General features: G+C 39.5%; 1 protein-coding gene across 3 annotated transcripts in view; it reads right to left on the reverse strand.

Moving 5' to 3' along the window:
* Positions 1-6,711: 6,711 nt before the first annotated feature.
* The window catches only part of LOC128656690 (heat shock factor protein 2), a 145,530-nt gene continuing 133,376 nt past the window's right edge, over positions 6,712-18,865 (reverse strand). For 2 of the 3 annotated variants that reach the window (XM_053710784.1, XM_053710783.1), the window contains exon 12: positions 6,712-7,257. In XM_053710784.1, coding sequence (XP_053566759.1) covers positions 6,965-7,257 — 293 coding nt within the window. In that variant the 3' untranslated portion in view covers positions 6,712-6,964. The remainder of the gene's footprint in view (positions 7,258-18,865) is intronic. The other variant, XM_053710785.1, reaches the window with a different exon arrangement.

Here is an 18,865-nt window from a genome sequence, read left to right on the forward strand (position 1 = left end):
CGGGCATAACTGGTATAGACACAGAAGGAGAGGATGTAGAACTCTCTCTACTTCCTTCATCTGAGGAATCATCCTGGGCAACCTTACTATTTGTGACAGTACTGTCCTTACTGTGTTTGGACGCTATGGCACAATTATCACATATATTTGAAGGGGGAACCACATTGGCTTCCATACATACAGAACATGATCTATCTGAAGGTACAGACATGTTAAACAGGCTTAAACTGGTTAATAAAGCACAAAAACCGTTTTACTGTCTCTTTAAATGTTAAACAGGGCACACTTTATTACTGAATATGTGAAAAACTATGAAGAAATTATCCAATCTTTACCAAATTTTCACCACAGTGTCTTAATGCATTCAAAGTATTGCACCCCAATTTTCAAGCTGTTAACCCTTAAAATGTGGAAACCGGAGCCGTTTGCAATTTTAACCCCACTACAGTCCCAGCCACAGCCTTTGTTGCGACTTCACCTATCCAAGGGGGGTATACGATACCAATTCAAGCCTTCTATGAACGTTTTCAGTGGATACCAGACCCTCACACATGCAGCTGCATGCACTGTACTCAAAAGTAACTGCGCAATAATGGCACGAAAATGAGGCTCTGCCTACTATAGTGAAAGGCCCTTCCTGACTGGGAAGGTGTCTAAACTAGTGCCTGGCGATAAAAACGTTCCCCAAACAATAAGAGTGTGAAAATTACTTCAAACTTTAAAAAAACAACTTAAATAAACAATCGATTTAGCCCTTAAGAGTGTCCACCAGTTAATAGCCCATAATAAGCCCTTTATTCTTTCTAAGTCTAAGAAAATGGCTTACCGATCCCCATGAGGGAAAAATGACAGCCTTCCAGCATTACACAGTCTTGTTAGAAAAATGGCTAGTTATACCTTGAGCAGAAAAGTCTGCAAAATGTTCCCCCCAACTGAAGTTCTCTCAGCTCAACAGTCCTGCGTGGGAACAGCAATTGATTTTAGTTACTGCTGCTAAAATCATACTCCTCTTTTAAACATAACTCTTCATCTCTTTCTGTTTCAGAGTAAATTGTACATACCAGCACTATTTTAAAATAAACTCTTGATAGAAGAATAAAAAACTACAACTAAACACCACATACTCTTCACCATCTCCGTGGAGATGCTACTTGTTCTGAGCGGCAAGGAGAATGACTGGGGGGGCGGAGCCTGGGAGGGGCTATATGGACAGCTTTTGCTGTGCTCTTTGCCATTTCCTGTTGGGGAAGAGAATATTCCCACAAGTTATGGATGACGCCGTGGACCGGACACACCAATGTTGGAGAAAAGCAGCACTCGTGGGACACTTGCTTACGATAAAAAATTCAAATTTTATTCCATATTATTAAAATTATTGGTGAAAGTAATTGCAACACTGTTAATTTTCTTGATCTCACGTTAACAGGTATGACTGACACAGAGAGCATAGTGACAGACACATTTCGAAAGCCAACTGCAGGTAATTCCATCTTGCATGCAAGATCCTGCCACCCAACACATTTAATCAGGTCTATACCTAAGGCCCAGTTTCTGAGAATTAGAAGAAACACAAACTCAGATGAAGTTTTTAAGAAACAGGCAGCAGCGCTCAAAGATAGGCTCACTGTAAGAGGGTATAACAACAAGCTTCTGGATAATAGCATCCAACAAGTCAGTGTTAACACACAACAGGGCCTACTGATGAAACCAAAGAAAGAAAATAGGGATTTTTCAGATTCTTCTGTTGTATTTTCAACAGAATATTCTAATCAGTATAATCAGGTTTGTGGTATCTTAAAGAAAAACCTACACATTTTACAACAGGATGAGATATTAAGTGAAATTATAGACAAGTGCAAGTTTGTTCCTAGAAAGGCGCCCACCTTAGCTAACAAATTATCACCCAGTTTAGTGTGCTCTAAAAAACAAAGAACAGAGACATGGTTACATAAGAAAGGTACTTTTAAATGTAGTACTGGTCCATGTTCCACTTGTGACATTATAGGTAGAGGAGAAACTTTCTCAAGCACTGTCACTCAAGAAAATTTCAATGTTGTTTTTTATGCAAATTGTAGGAGCCATTATGTTGTATACCTACTTGAATGCAATCTGTGTCATATGCAGTACACAGGTCAGACCAGTAGGGAATTAAGATCTCGTATGAGAGAACACATCTATTACACTAAAACATATAACAAAAGTTCAGCAATTGCACAACACCATTTTAGCATGCATATGACTAATAAATTCAATATGACGGTTAAGGTTATCGATAAAATTTATCCACCCACCAGAGGGGGTAACAGAAATAAAATGTTACTTAAACAAGAAATGTTCTGGATATATAAATTAAGAACTGTCACCCCTGAAGGTCTAAATAAGGAGTGGGATATGAGTTTATTCATAGATTAACCTAATTTCATTTTATTTACATTGTGGCAGCAATATGCCATATTATATAGATTAACTAATCCAAAGATATATACCTTAATTTTATATCACTATGTTCAGCGTTATGTAACATACTGTATGATGTTTTGAATTCATTCAATATAATGGTGACAGTTCCAGTAGTTACACTGTGCAAACGTACTAGGTTAGTTGTAGGTATTGGGTAATATTAAATATCCATATATAAGGCGTTATAATCATTTCAATGTCATTTTCTGTGGCTCTGGTCTAGTTTGTTGTTTAATATATTAAGATGTGGCAATGAGCTGTATATGTTCACAATTGACAATTATATATTCACTTTGATGTTTGGCAATCTCTTGCATAAATATTGTTAGATGATCATGTTCTAGGCCAACATGTTTTTATACTGTTGTTTTTTTTAAAAAACTTTCTTGACAGACTGCATGATTGGACACTGTGCCTTTAAATAGGCCATGTCCGGTCTTAGCAGACATCCCTATGACTAAGTGCTCAGTTGGAGCACGAAACGCGTAAGGGGTTAATTCCCTGATCCTCACCTGTGTTTTTAATAATATGGAATAAAATTTGAATTTTTTATCGTAAGCAAGTGTCCCACGAGTGCTGCTTTTTTCTTTCTATTCGACTTCTGCGGCTTGCACTTAGCCACGCTGGAATTGCACCTCACGGGGCTGTGTGAACTTACCCTATCAGCTGGGCAGCAACTGACTCTCCCCCCAACGTCACGCTCTGCAGCGGCCTAGTCTCTTTCACTCCAATTGAAAAAAAAGACTAAAACCCCAGGTAAGAAATACATTTCTTAAAATGTTTAAATTCCCCAAATATGAAACTGAACGTCTGCTGAAGGAAATACATGAACCTGACTCATGCAAATATAAGTACAATACATATATTTAGAACTTTATATAAATGCATAAAGTGCCAAACCATAGCTGAGGTGTCTTGAACCTATGAAATAGACCCCCGTTAGGGAAATCATCGTATTCATATAAGTGATATTCCCTTCACGTCTCCTTTGACATTCGCTGTACTCAGAGGAATCTGGCTTCAACAATGCTGAGAAGCGCATATCAACGTAGAAATCTTACACAAACTTACTTCACCACCTCCATAGGAGGCAAAGTTTGTAAAACTGAATTGTGGGTGTGGTGAGGGGTGTATTTATAGGCATTTTGAGGTTTGGGAAACTTTGCCCCTCCTGGTAGGATTGTATATCCCATATGTCACTAGCTCATGGACTCTTGCCAATTACATGAAAGAAATTTAGAATTAGATGACTCCGGGTCAGGAGAGCTATATTTAACCTCTCTCTTGTGTTTCTTAGAGTGAGGTAATGCACTGAGGGCCGCAGACACCGCAGTTTGTAACTGCGCGGCAAAGCTCGCAGGAAGAAGGCCCCCTCCGGACGGAGGATTAGATGAACTGCATGTGGAGTGGATAATGTAGCAAGGGTAGTAATCTCACAGGACGCCGAGTCCTGAGAGGTTGACGGCTCAGAGGGACTAATAGCCTTAGCAGGCTTGTCTCCCTTCTTAGACTTTATAATGGTGTTAAGGCATGTGGAACATAATTGAGTGGGCGGGAAAACCATGGCCTCCTCACAATATAAACAGGTATGATTTAGTACAGAAGAAGTACCTTCTAACATGTCAGTTATACCCACAGAAAGACACAAATAAAAATGTTTTAGACCCAGACAGTTAACAGAGGAAACACTCTCCTCAGGTTGAAGTCTCAGCCGGAATGGAGGAAATCAACATAGACCACATGCTATGAAAAGTAAAGCAAGTTAATATGAGCTGTGCAACACTTTCAAAAACTAAAGTGAATCCTGTTTGTTCCAGCCAAAAACACACAAAGTCTATGAGCCCAGAAAATAAAATCACACAAAGCAGCATGTAAATAATTAATACACTGATTAATGAACCCCAACTGTTCAATAAACCCCCCTCAGAGGATATTAACCCTGGATCCTATCAAAGTATAAAGGAGCCACACTGTGACCCTGTTTTAGCGTTTTATGTGTAAAAAATTGAGACGATCTTACCTCCAGGATCCATGCTGTGGAACAGAACACAGCCTCTCAAGTGTGACAGTCTTATAGCAGCGCTCCTGACATGGACTTGAGTGAGAGAAAGCAAGCAGTGAAACTTGTCAACACTGATTGCTTAGGAGCTATTAGCAGTAGTCTGGATGGTTTCACCTGAAAAACTTTCCCTGATTCTCTAGACTCCTATCTCGAAGAGCAGATACCCTTTTTTCAGGACTCTCCAAATATTCTGACACTTCTCCGCTACCTTCTATTATGACGAAAGACAAAGAATGACTTCAGTACTGAGGAAGTGGGAGGGATATTTAAGCCTTTGGCTGGGGTGACTCTGCCTCCTCCTGGTGGCCAGGTGTTGTATTTCCCAACAGTAAGGAATGAAGCAATGGACTCTCCCTATCTTAGGAAGGAAATCTGATGTTGGATGGAAGCATTAACACATTAACTTAGACACACACACGCGAAAAGACAGACTGCACAAAATATTTCTATGGAAACCTGGTACTAAAATGGAGCCATAAACTACTTTTGGCTGTCGGCAACTTTGGCAACTTACGGCTCCATTTTTAATGACTCAATGAAACAAGCCCTTGGATCGGGAAGGTTGTGTGGTCAAGCCTACAAAGGCATTAGAACTAAGGAGGTACCACTGTTTGGAGCTCATAGCAGGATCTATCGGACTCATTTTTTAACCAAGGATCTGATTAACTATTGCATTCAGCTTTGAGTAGATAACATTTGAAAGGTTCAGTATGTAAACCTTATTGGAGCACTATTCACAAGAAGCTGATGGATCTTACCAGACATTTTTACCTGTTCTGTCTCAACCACATAATTTTGATGGTAACAGATGCTATTTTAAGACACCCTTTTGAGGTGGCAGATTGTGTACTCCAGGTTATAGATATATATAAGTGATTGGCAACTAGATATACCTTTGTCTATTTGCAATTGATATGGATTCAATTGTATGTGCCTTAAATTAAATGAATCCTCAATTGATAAAATGTATCAATTGGCTTCAAGATCAAGAAGCCCTTGCATCAGACCCATTTCTGCAAAAAGTCACAGTGAGATGTGGTTTACATACTCCTCAATAATTGCTCCAGTGTTTCTTCATGCTTTTTCCTGGCTTTCATACAGCAAACAATGGCCCCTCCAGTTATTCCATGCTCCATGAACTTCCCTTTTAGCATACTTTGGTTTACAGATGAATTTTGGGGTTCCTGGATTTCCACCAGTTTTTCAGAAGTCTCATGAAATCATATAACGGGAGTCTTGAGCTCCTAAAACATTAAAGTAAATTGTTGATCCCTATTTTGTACCTACCTATAACTATCTCTCATCCAAGTACTACAAGAATTATCTTTTGCTAAAGAAAATTGTTGGACCATAAACCCTAAGCAGCTTTTCATAGGTTAAATGAATCTCTGTTGGTAGGTAGCTCATTGGCGTAAATTCAGACACTTGTGAGGACCTCTTTGTGAAGATGTTCACAATTCATTGAGCATTGCTTCTCCTATATTTTCTACAGATTTGTAAATAGGAGCTCCTGCTACTAATATTGTTTAAATGCATAGTAAATACAATCTTGTACATGAAAGGAGAACCTATTGCTAAACAGTTAAAGCATAGTGCAACAACTTCAGAAACACAACAGAAATACGGTAAATGGCTTTAAGTGTAAAATATTTGCATGTCTGTTTTGTTAGGTCTCTGATACACATGGCATTTTTCAGCAAGGCTAATTTTCTCTATCAGACATGAATAAGATACTGACTATGGGGATGGTTCAGATTTCTTCTGCAGTACCACCAAGCATGTTGTCAAATACTCAAGTGCCCATTGAATTCTTGTCGTGTGTATTTCAAAGATGAAGAGGTTGTCTTTTGTGCATATACTAGTGTGGAATATTTTACTGAGGGAGCCCCCCCCCCCCCATTTTAATTAATTCTATAAGGATTTGAAGGCATTTTTGTAATGCTAATATCCTTCACAGTGGAGCTTGTTTAATGCATTGAAAGGGGTGATTGGGATAGATGCAGCGCCAATAGCCATAATATAGTCACTCAACTTCTGAACAAGTTATTCCTTTTTTAGGCTGCACTGCATCAAAGAGAAAACTATTGGATATCTGTACTGGTTTTATGTTTTTTTTATATTGGTTGTTCCCAATTGCAAAACTTTAATTTTATGTTTTTAAGGAGAAATTGAGTAAATGTAATGCAAAATACTTTTTTCTATCTTTAATAAAACCCTGTTTAATTTGTCACCAAGGCTGTAAGATAACTGTACAGCTAGTTACTATGCATACATTACTAAGCACTACGCTAGCAAGTAATCTAACATATTTAATTATGAACTACTATAAGCATATATGCTTGGGAATAGAGTATTTCACAAATGTAGTTAAATTTGTAAATCTATGATATATAAAGGTTCCAAATTTTTCATGTAAACAACCATATCTCATGCTTATATAATCTACATTTCATGACGCTGCCTTTGAGGAGTGTGACTTTCATTCATTTTACTTCTTGTCACTTCTGCAGGTGTAGACGTTGAAACAAGTGGCCTTTGGTGGTCCTGATTATTCATCATGAAATTGGCTAAATTAGACAACACTGTAGAGATTTCTGAAAGTTTCTGTAAAGACTTTTGTTCCAAAGCTAAAACTCGTTTTGTTAAGCCTGTGGTATCTCTGTACATTTGCTTTACAAGGTCTTCAGTCTTCAAACAGTCCAATCTACTTTCTTTTCGACTTCTCTTGGTATGTCCTTTGAGGAAAAAAAATATAAATTAAAAAAAAGTCGTAAATATTTTGTGGAATAGATTTAAGTAACCATATAGTTATATTGTTAATCTATTTTCATTCAGGAAATTATGTTTTGCTTTGTTTTTTAAACAGTGCATTATAGAAACGTGAATTGGAATTACTAAACTGAGCCACCACTAAAATACTATACCAAAAAAAAAAAAAAAGGCATTTTTCATCCAATATTAAAGGGACACTGAACCCAATTTTTTTCTTTTGTGATTCAGAGAGAGCTAAGCAACTTTCTAATTTACTCCTATTATCAAATTTTCTAAATTCTCTTGGTATCTTTATTTGAAATGCAAGAAAGTAAGTTTAGATGCCGGCCCATTTTTAGTGAACAACCTGGGTTGTTCATGCCGATTGGTGTATAAATTCATCCAACAATAAAAAGTGCTGTCCATAGTCCTGAACCAATAAAAAGCTTGGATGCCTTCTTTTTCAAATAAAGATAGCAAGTGAACTAAGAAAAATTGATAATAGGAGTAAATTAGAAAGTTGCTTAAAAGTGCATGCTCTATCTGAATTATGAATGAAAATGTTTGGGTTCAGTGTCCCTTTAACTAGAAATTCACTTTTAAATTAAATGAGACCAGTCTGGTGGGTATACTGACTGCATGTATATAATTTAGAGGCACTATTTTCTGCTTGGGACAATAATTAAGTTAAATATGTTTATTTTACATTTTGAAATTAAATTAGACTGTTATAATTAATAATTAGACTGTTTTAAATAGCAGTTATAGTGGAAGTTGGGACTTAAAAAAACACACACAAAAAAAAACCAAAAAAAAAAAAAACCCCACAACAACGTTGGTGAGAGTCCAAGATCTATTCCTCCTGAAAAATTACTCTTCCCAAAAAAAGAGGGGGAAAAAAAAAAAATGAACGTTTGAGAAAAAGAAAAAAAAAAAAAAAAAAACACACACACAACCAACCCCCCCCCCCCCCAAAAAAAAACAGGGTGAGGTCTTGTGAACACTTACCACCCATGAAATTAAATTTATCAGGTAAACATAAATGTTTTATTTCATACAGGTGGTGAAAGTCCACAATCCATTACTCTTGGGATAACTAAACCAGATCTGCATACCAAATCCTGCGAGGCCAAGCTGGGGCAATCATGGTTACTGAGGACATCTCTAGCGTTTTTGAAATCTCTCTGGGAAAAAGAACCAGATAAACAAGCTGGAATGACCAATGTGCTACTACAGCATCTAAAAACCCTGCCTGAGGGTCCCTGGACCTCGCAAAGTCCCTGGGAAGTTTATTGTTCAGACGAGAGGCCATCAGATCCATCTCTTGGAGACCCCAAAGATACACAATCTGAGTGAACACATCCTGGTAAAGAGACCATTCCCCTGGACGACTGAGAAAATCTGCTTCCCAGTCGTCCACTCCTGGAATATGAACTGCCGAGACTAGACAGGAATTGACTTCACCCCATGAGAGAATTTGAGACACTTCCCTCATGTCTAGGGAACTATGGGTTTCCCCCTGATGATTGATATAAGCCTCTGCTGTGACATTGTCTAATTGAAAAGGGGGAGAAGACTCCCTTTTCAAGAGAGGCTAATTCTGAAGGACCTTGAAAATCACACAGAGTTCTAGAATATTTATTGGCAACATCGCCTTCCCGGGGAGCCCAAACCCCTTGTGCTCTCAAATACCCCCACACTGTTTCCCAACCTGAAATACTTGCATCTGTAGTGGTCACAGTCCAGCTACGATGAGCAAAAGAAGCCCCCTAAATAATAAACTGATGTCCAGCCACCAAGTCAAAGACTCATGGAGACTGAATCTATCTGAAGCACCATAAAAGTAACCCTTGTCTGAGGCACCAAAGAACTCATTGGAAAATTGATCCTCCAAACATGCTGTTGAAGAAACAACAGTCTGTTTGTGTGAGATCCTGCTAAAAGAAAAGATGGAGCTTGAACCAAGATATCATTCAGTTAAAGGGACAGTCAACTCAAAAAAAATAGATTGATAATCCCTTTATTACCCATTTCCCAGTTTTGCACATAAAAGAAAAAATTATGCTTACCTGATACATTTATTTCTTTCTTTTTTGACACAATGAGTCCACGGATCATCTTAATTACTGTTGGGAATATCACTCCTGCCCAGCAGGAGGCGGCAAAGAGCACCACAGCAAAGCTGTTAAATATCTCCTCCCTTCCCTCCCTCCCCAGTCATTCGACCGAAGAAAAGGAGAGAAAGGAAAAAACAAGGTGCAGAGGTGTCTGAAGTTTATAATAACCCCGATACCTATTAGATAGATCTCTAGAAAGGGCATCATCATTAAATAGAAATGATATTCTAATCAATAATAAAAAAGCGAACAGCCAATCACAAGACACCATGACAAGAGAGACGCTTTTTATAACACAATTCAATTCCGATTTTCAACAATTAGAACACATATTACACAAACATTGGCACATCATTCAAAGAGATCCCATACTTAAACATCTGGTAAAAGAAAAACCAAAAATAGTTTATAGAAGAGCTCCTACATTAAGAAGCAAACTAGCCCCCAGCAAAAAAGTCAAACATGTTCAGAGAACAAATAAAAATCACATTCAAATACCAAATAAAGGTCTGTTTGGGTTATGTGGGCTATATAAATGCGGCAAATCGGGCTGTGGGACATGCAAAATTATTAAATCTGGCTTAAAAAATTTTAAATCAACAGTCACAGGGGAAAATTTTCAGATTTCTATTTTTTTCAACTGTGAGTCCTCCTACACAGTATACCTCATGGAGTGCATTTGTGGCCTCCAGTACGTAGGCCGCACATCAAGGAGACTTCGTACGAGGTGGGGTGAACACCATCGAAACTGTAAGAACAGTAAAAAAAAGAACATCAAACACAGCATACCCCATCATTGCTTGACAAAACATAATGGAAATCCTTATATTTATAGTTACATTCCGATTGATTTTGTTCCAAAAAATAATGATTACAATAGACTACTCAAATTGAGACAACGTGAAACTTTTTGGATATATCGTTTAAAAACACTATATCCATTGGGGCTCAATGCCAATTTAGATCTGGCAGCCTTTAATTGATAGACATCACCACCACAGCTAACTAATTTATTCTCTGGTTTCAAAACCCCAACATACCCCCAAACCATAATATAACCTTTATTCCATTATTTTGCTTTTTTTGTATCATATCCATACACGGATTACATCTAAACATCAAATCCATACATTTAGATTTGTGACAATGTGGATGTATTGTTTTCTGCGTCTGAGTGCCTATTGTAGCAACAATTACAGCTCATGAAATTTGACTTAACATCACTTTCATACCACTTTATACTATATATACAAATTCATACTTACATAGACTTCATACACACCGACACACTACAACCTTTTTGTTACGATTAATAATACACAAGATACATTCACAATGTTTCAGAAATATATACCCTTTTTTTTCATCAACAATATAGAGGTCTGTATACTATTCCAACACGCTACACACATGCCAAATACATACCGTTTAATACTTTCTTGAACTTTATAACTTTTTCCATAGTGGCAAGATTAAAAAACAGAATTTATGTTTACCTGATAAATTTCTTTCTCCAACGGTGTGTCCGGTCCACGGCGTCATCCTTACTTGTGGGATATTCTCTTCCCCAACAGGAAATGGCAAAGAGCCCAGCAAAGCTGGTCACATGATCCCTCCTAGGCTCCGCCTACCCCAGTCATTCGACCGACGTTAAGGAGGAATAATAGCATAGGAGAAACCATATGGTACCGTGGTGACTGTAGTTAAAGAAAATAAATTATCAGACCTGATTAAAAAACCAGGGCGGGCCGTGGACCGGACACACCGTTGGAGAAAGAAATTTATCAGGTAAACATAAATTCTGTTTTCTCCAACATAGGTGTGTCCGGTCCACGGCGTCATCCTTACTTGTGGGAACCAATACCAAAGCTTTAGGACACGGATGAAGGGAGGGAGCAAATCAGGTCACCTAAATGGAAGGCACCACGGCTTGCAAAACCTTTCTCCCAAAAATAGCCTCAGAAGAAGCAAAAGTATCAAACTTGTAAAATTTGGTAAAAGTGTGCAGTGAAGACCAAGTCGCTGCCCTACATATCTGATCAACAGAAGCCTCGTTCTTGAAGGCCCATGTGGAAGCCACAGCCCTAGTGGAATGAGCTGTGATTCTTTCGGGAGGCTGCCGTCCGGCAGTCTCGTAAGCCAATCTGATGATGCTTTTAATCCAAAAAGAGAGAGAGGTAGAAGTTGCTTTTTGACCTCTCCTTTTACCTGAATAAACAACAAACAAGGAAGATGTTTGTCTAAAATCCTTTGTAGCATCTAAATAGAATTTTAGAGCGCGAACAACATCCAAATTGTGCAACAAGCGTTCCTTCTTTGAAACTGGTTTCGGACACAGAGAAGGTACGATAATCTCCTGGTTAATGTTTTTGTTAGAAACAACTTTTGGAAGAAAACCAGGTTTAGTACGTAAAACCACCTTATCTGCATGGAACACCAGATAAGGAGGAGAACACTGCAGAGCAGATAATTCTGAAACTCTTCTAGCAGAAGAAATTGCAACTAAAAACAAAACTTTCCAAGATAATAACTTAATATCAACGGAATGTAAGGGTTCAAACGGAACCCCCTGAAGAACTGAAAGAACTAAATTGAGACTCCAAGGAGGAGTCAAAGGTTTGTAAACAGGCTTGATTCTAACCAGAGCCTGAACAAAGGCTTGAACATCTGGCACAGCTGCCAGTTTTTTGTGAAGTAACACCGACAAGGCAGAAATCTGTCCCTTCAGGGAACTTGCCGATAATCCTTTTTCCAATCCTTCTTGAAGGAAGGATAGAATCCTAGGAATCTTAACCTTGTCCCAAGGGAATCCTTTAGATTCACACCAACAGATATATTTTTTCCAAATTTTGTGGTAAATCTTTCTAGTTACAGGCTTTCTGGCCTGAACAAGAGTATTGATAACAGAATCTGAGAAACCTCGCTTCGATAAAATCAAGCGTTCAATCTCCAAGCAGTCAGCTGGAGTGAAACCAGATTCGGATGTTCGAACGGACCCTGAACAAGAAGGTCTCGTCTCAAAGGTAGCTTCCAAGGTGGAGCCGATGACATATTCACCAGATCTGCATACCAAGTCCTGCGTGGCCACGCAGGAGCTATCAAGATCACCGACGCCCTCTCCTGATTGATCCTGGCTACCAGCCTGGGGATGAGAGGAAACGGCGGGAACACATAAGCTAGTTTGAAGGTCCAAGGTGCTACTAGTGCATCCACTAGAGCCGCCTTGGGATCCCTGGATCTGGACCCGTAGCAAGGAACTTTGAAGTTCTGACGAGAGGCCATCAGATCCATGTCTGGAATGCCCCATAGTTGAGTGACTTGGGCAAAGATTTCCGGATGGAGTTCCCACTCCCCCGGATGCAATGTCTGACGACTCAGAAAATCCGCTTCCCAATTTTCCACTCCCGGGAGGTGGATAGCAGACAGGTGGCAGGAGTGAGACTCCGCCCATAGAATAATCTTGGTCACTTCTTCCATCGCTAGGGAACTCCTTGTTCCCCCCTGATGGTTGATGTACGCAACAGTCGTCATGTTGTCTGATTGAAACCGTATGAACTTGGTCCTCGCTAGCTGAGGCCAAGCCTTGAGAGCATTGAATATCGCTCTCAGTTCCAGAATATTTATCGGTAGAAGAGATTCTTCCCGAGACCAAAGACCCTGAGCTTTCAGGGATCCCCAGACCGCGCCCCAGCCCATCAGACTGGCGTCGGTCGTGACAATGACCCACTCTGGTCTGCGGAATGTCATCCCTCGTGACAGGTTGTCCAGGGACAGCCACCAACGGAGTGAGTCTCTGGTCCTCTGATTTACTTGTATCTTTGGAGACAAGTCTGTATAGTCCCCATTCCACTGACTGAGCATGCACAGTTGTAATGGTCTTAGATGAATGCGCGCAAAAGGAACTATGTCCATTGCCGCTACCATCAACCCGATCACTTCCATGCACTGAGCTACGGAAGGAAGAGGAACGGAATGAAGTATTCGACAAGAGTCCAGAAGTTTTGTCTTTCTGGCCTCTGTTAGAAAAATCCTCATTTCTGAGGAGTCTATAATTGTTCCCAAGAAGGGAACCCTTGTTGACGGGGATAGAGAACTCTTTTCCACGTTCACTTTCCAGCCGTGCGATCTGAGAAAGGCCAGGACGATGTCCGTGTGAGCCTTTGCTCGAGGGAGGGACGACGCTTGAATCAGAATGTCGTCCAGGTAAGGTACTACTGCAATGCCCCTTGGTCTTAGCACAGCTAGAAGGGACCCTAGTACCTTTGTGAAAATCCTTGGAGCAGTGGCTAATCCGAAAGGAAGCGCCACGAACTGGTAATGTTTGTCCAGGAATGCAAACCTTAGGAACCGATGATGTTCCTTGTGGATAGGAATATGTAGATACGCATCCTTTAAATCCACCGTGGTCATGAATTGACCTTCCTGGATGGAAGGAAGGATAGTTCGAATGGTTTCCATCTTGAACGATGGGACCTTGAGAAATTTGTTTAAGATCTTGAGATCTAGGATTGGTCTGAACGTTCCCTCTTTTTTGGGAACTATGAACAGATTGGAGTAGAACCCCATCCCTTGTTCTCTCAATGGAACAGGATGAATCACTCCCATTTTTAACAGGTCTTCTACACAATGTAAGAACGCCTGTCTTTTTATGTGGTCTGAAGACAACTGAGACCTGTGGAACCTCCCCCTTGGGGGAAGTCCCTTGAATTCCAGAAGATAACCCTGGGAGACTATTTCTAGCGCCCAAGGATCCAGAACATCTCTTGCCCAAGCCTGAGCGAAGAGAGAGAGTCTGCCCCCCACCAGATCCGGTCCCGGATCGGGGGCCGATATTTCATGCTGTCTTGGTAGCAGTGGCAGGTTTCTTGGCCTGCTTTCCCTTGTTCCAGCCTTGCATTGGTCTCCAAGCTGGCTTGGCCTGAGAAGTATTACCCTCTTGCTTAGAGGACGTAGCACCTTGGGCTGGTCCGTTTTTACGAAAGGGACGAAAATTAGGTCTATTTTTTGCCTTGAAAGGCCGATCCTGAGGAAGGGCATGGCCCTTACCCCCAGTGATATCAGAGATAATCTCTTTCAAGTCAGGACCAAACAGCGTTTTCCCCTTGAAAGGAATGTTTAGTAGCTTGTTCTTGGAAGACGCATCAGCCGACCAAGATTTCAACCAAAGCGCTCTGCGCGCCACAATAGCAAACCCAGAATTCTTAGCCGCTAACTTAGCCAATTGCAAAGAGGCGTCTAGAGTGAAAGAATTAGCCAATTTGAGAGCATTGACTCTGTCCATAATCTCCTCATAAGGAGGAGAGTCACTATCGAGCACCTTAATCAGTTCATCAAACCAGAAATATGCGGCTGTAGTGACAGGGACAATGCATGAAATGGGTTGTAGAAGGTAACCCTGCTGAACAAACATCTTTTTAAGCAAACCTTCTAATTTTTTATCCATAGGATCTTTGAAAGCACAACTATCCTCTATGGGAATAGTGGTGCGTTTGTTTAAAGTAGAAACCGCTCCCTCGACCTTGGGGACTGACTGCCATAAGTCCTTTCTGGGGTCGACCATAGGAAACAATTTTTTAAATATGGGGGGAGGGACGAAAGGAATACCGGGCCTTTCCCATTCTTTATTAACAATGTCCGCCACCCGCTTGGGTATAGGAAAAGCTTCTGGGAGCCCCGGCACCTCTAGGAACTTGTCCATTTTACATAGTTTCTCTGGGATGACCAAATTTTCACAATCATCCAGAGTGGATAATACCTCCTTAAGCAAAATGCGGAGATGTTCCAATTTAAATTTAAAAGTAATCACATCAGATTCAGCCTGCTGAGAAATGTTCCCTAAATCAGTAATTTCTCCCTCAGACAAAACCTCCCTGTCCCCCTCAGATTGGGTTAGGGGCCCTTCAGAGATATTAATATCAGCGTCGTCATGCTCTTCAGTAACTAAAACAGAGCATCCACGCTTACGCTGACAAGGGTTCATTTTGGCTAAAATGTTTTTGACAGAATTATCCATTACAGCCGTTAATTGTTGCATAGTAAGGAGTATTGGCGCGCTAGATGTACTAGGGGCCTCCTGAGTGGGCAAGACTCGTGTAGACGAAGGAGGGAATGATGCAGTACCATGCTTACTCCCCTCACTTGAGGAATCATCTTGGGCATCATTGTCATTATCACATAAATCACATTTATTTAAATGAATAGGAATTCTGGCTTCCCCACATTCAGAACACAGTCTATCTGGTAGTTCAGACATGTTAAACAGGCATAAACTTGATAAGAAAGTACAAAAAACGTTTTGAAATAAAACCGTTACTGTCACTTTAAATTTTAAACTGAACACACTTTATTACTGCAATTGCGAAAAAACATGAAGGAATTGTTCAAAATTCACCAAACTTTCACCACAGTGTCTTAAAGCCTTGAAAATATTGCACACCAATTTTGGAAGCTTTAACCCTTAAAATAACGGAACCGGAGCCGTTTTAAGCTTTAACCCCTTTACAGTCCCTGGTATCTGCTTTGCTGAGACCCAACCAAACCCAAAGGGGAATACGATACCAAATGACGCCTTCAGAAGTCTTTTATAAGTATCAGAGCTCCTCTCACATGCGACTGCATGCCATGCCTCTCAAAAACAAGTGCGCAACACCGGCGCGAAAATGAGACTCTGCCTATGCTTTGGGAAAGCCCCTAAAGAATAAGGTGTCTAAAACAGTGCCTGCCGATATTATTATATCAAAATACCCAGAATAAATGATTCCTCTTGGCTAAATAAGTGTTAATATCAATCGATTTAGCCCAAAAAATGTCTACAGTCTAAATAAGCCCTTGTGAAGCCCTTATTTACAATCGTAATAAACATGGCTTACCGGATCCCATAGGGAAAATGACAGCTTCCAGCATTACATCGTCTTGTTAGAATGTGTCATACCTCAAGCAGCAAAGGACTGCAAACTGTTCCCCCAACTGAAGTTAATTGCTCTCAACAGTCCTGTGTGGAACAGCCATGGATTTTAGTTACGGTTGCTAAAATCATTTTCCTCATACAAACAGAATTCTTCATCTCTTTTCTGTTTCTGAGTAAATAGTACGTACCAGCACTATTTGAAAATAACAAACTCTTGATTGAATAATGAAAAACTACAGTTAAACACTAAAAAACTCTAAGCCATCTCCGTGGAGATGTTGCCTGTACAACGGCAAAGAGAATGACTGGGGTAGGCGGAGCCTAGGAGGGATCATGTGACCAGCTTTGCTGGGCTCTTTGCCATTTCCTGTTGGGGAAGAGAATATCCCACAAGTAAGGATGACGCCGTGGACCGGACACACCTATGTTGGAGAAATATAAATGGTGATCAGTTTTTTGACATTAGGCAAAAATAGTTCCTAAATAGATTTCTATCAAGCATATTGTCAACAAGCATTATACACAAATAACTCCAAAAATAGAGGCCTATTTAGTACACTATTAACAAACAACAAAGATGTCCTTAGGTTTTCTAATTCTATTGATATTGCTAGCACAACTCACCAACAGACAGATCGTAACATCATCTTTGTTCCTACATTTCACACATGCACCCTTTCCAACAACAATACCGAGGTCTGTCCCCCTTTTTCATACATGTTACACTTTTGTCAAAGACATATCGTCTAATTTTTTCCATGGAATTCTATAACTCATCTTCTAGTGGTGAGATTAGAAACAAAATGGAGTTTAGTTTTTAGGCACTATGTACAAAAAACTTTGAAAATAGATGCCTATTAAGTACACTGCTAACATCGAAGATGTTCACTAGCTATCTCATTTTTTCCAATAAACAGTTTTTAACACTACTATGTTTTTACATTCCACTACAACAAATGCTAACTGAAAACACTCCATGTAATATTTGCACACTAGTATATATTTCACATTTTAGTTTTATTATTTAGAAATGAAATATACCTAGCACAAACACATCTCTTGATGCAAATGTCCTTTTAAATATATAAAAAAAAACACCAAATGCACTTTCAGATCTACCTGCTCATTTTTGATATAACCATTATCGTTATTTTTTTATGCACACATACCCTGATCGTACATTAGTCATCATTTCACACAACATTTTACATATCACTTGGAATTAATATTTGGATATATTTTTATATCCAACGTATTGCAAATATCCCTTCAAATATACAACAAATATCCCTTTAAATATACAACAAAATTCTCTGACACATTGTAATCCACATTTGAACTTGCCATGGTTCTCTCATTTTAGATCATTTGATTTTTATCACATTTAAATATTTTTTATAGGTGCAACTTCTTTGAGCATCATGTGTTTATATACAAACAAGATTTATATATTTTTAATTGCAGATTTTTGCTTTTATGTATTTTGTATTTTTTAATTTTGTGTCTCTGTGTCTTTTTTTAATACACTTGTATGGATCTAAGACCTTCTTTTAGCTGAAGTCTACAGCTGACTCAAGTTTAAATAATTATGACCTTTCAATGCTGTTTACACACCCATTGTAACACCTGTGAAGCCCTTTGTTTGGCCTCTCAGGTGAGTCTTGAAATGTTTTTCATTGGTTTGTAACCTATGTGACAACTTCCTTTTTATGTATCCAATGTGTATAAATTGTCAAGTTTTGTAATACTTTTTATTCGCTTTGATATCTGAAGAAACGACCCTTGGTGGTTGAGAAACGCGTTATAATAAAGCTGATTTGAAATCTTTTAAACTTGGGAAGTTGTTCACTCTATTTCTGTTTTAAATTCAATTGAGCAACACACCTCAGTTGCAGGACACAGAAACGCTCGCAGCACCATTCTTTGGCCCCAGGATAAAGCCCCGGGAGGAATCAGATCTGACAGTGTACTAGCCACTGACTTAAGTGCTAGCAGGCTTATCAGTACTGGTCACAGCACAGTACCACGGTCTCCGGTAAGCGCATTACCTTTCTGCTTGTCGCATTATCCTTTTTAAAGCAATATCACGCTATGTGGCGCCCTCTCCATTTCTCTTCCTAAACAGTGCCATCCCTGCTCTCTGGGTACAAGAGGAGCTGCCTACACAGGAATCTTTGGTTTAAAAAGACCACCAGACCGATATAGGACTGCAATCATCTCTTCTTTAGACTCGTCATTTGAGTGAGAATACTTGGCAAGAACGGAGTAACTATTTTTGGGACTTGTCATTATTGTTTGGGTTTTTTATTAATACTTATTTTACATTTCATATTACCTATAGTAGCGCGCCTTCGTATCTCCCAGTGAGATACTACACTATAATAACCCACAACCTGTCTTATCAAAAACAGGGCGGGCCGTGGACTCATCGTGTCAAAAAAGAAATACATTTATCAGGTAAGCATACATTTTCTTTTCTTTTTAATGACACAATGAGTCCACGGATCATCTTTATTACTGTTGGGAATCAATACCCAAGCTAGAGTACACAGATAAGGGAGGGCCAAG

Source organism: Bombina bombina, chromosome 4, assembly GCF_027579735.1.
Source record: "Bombina bombina isolate aBomBom1 chromosome 4, aBomBom1.pri, whole genome shotgun sequence".
NCBI lineage: Eukaryota > Metazoa > Chordata > Amphibia > Anura > Bombinatoridae > Bombina > Bombina bombina.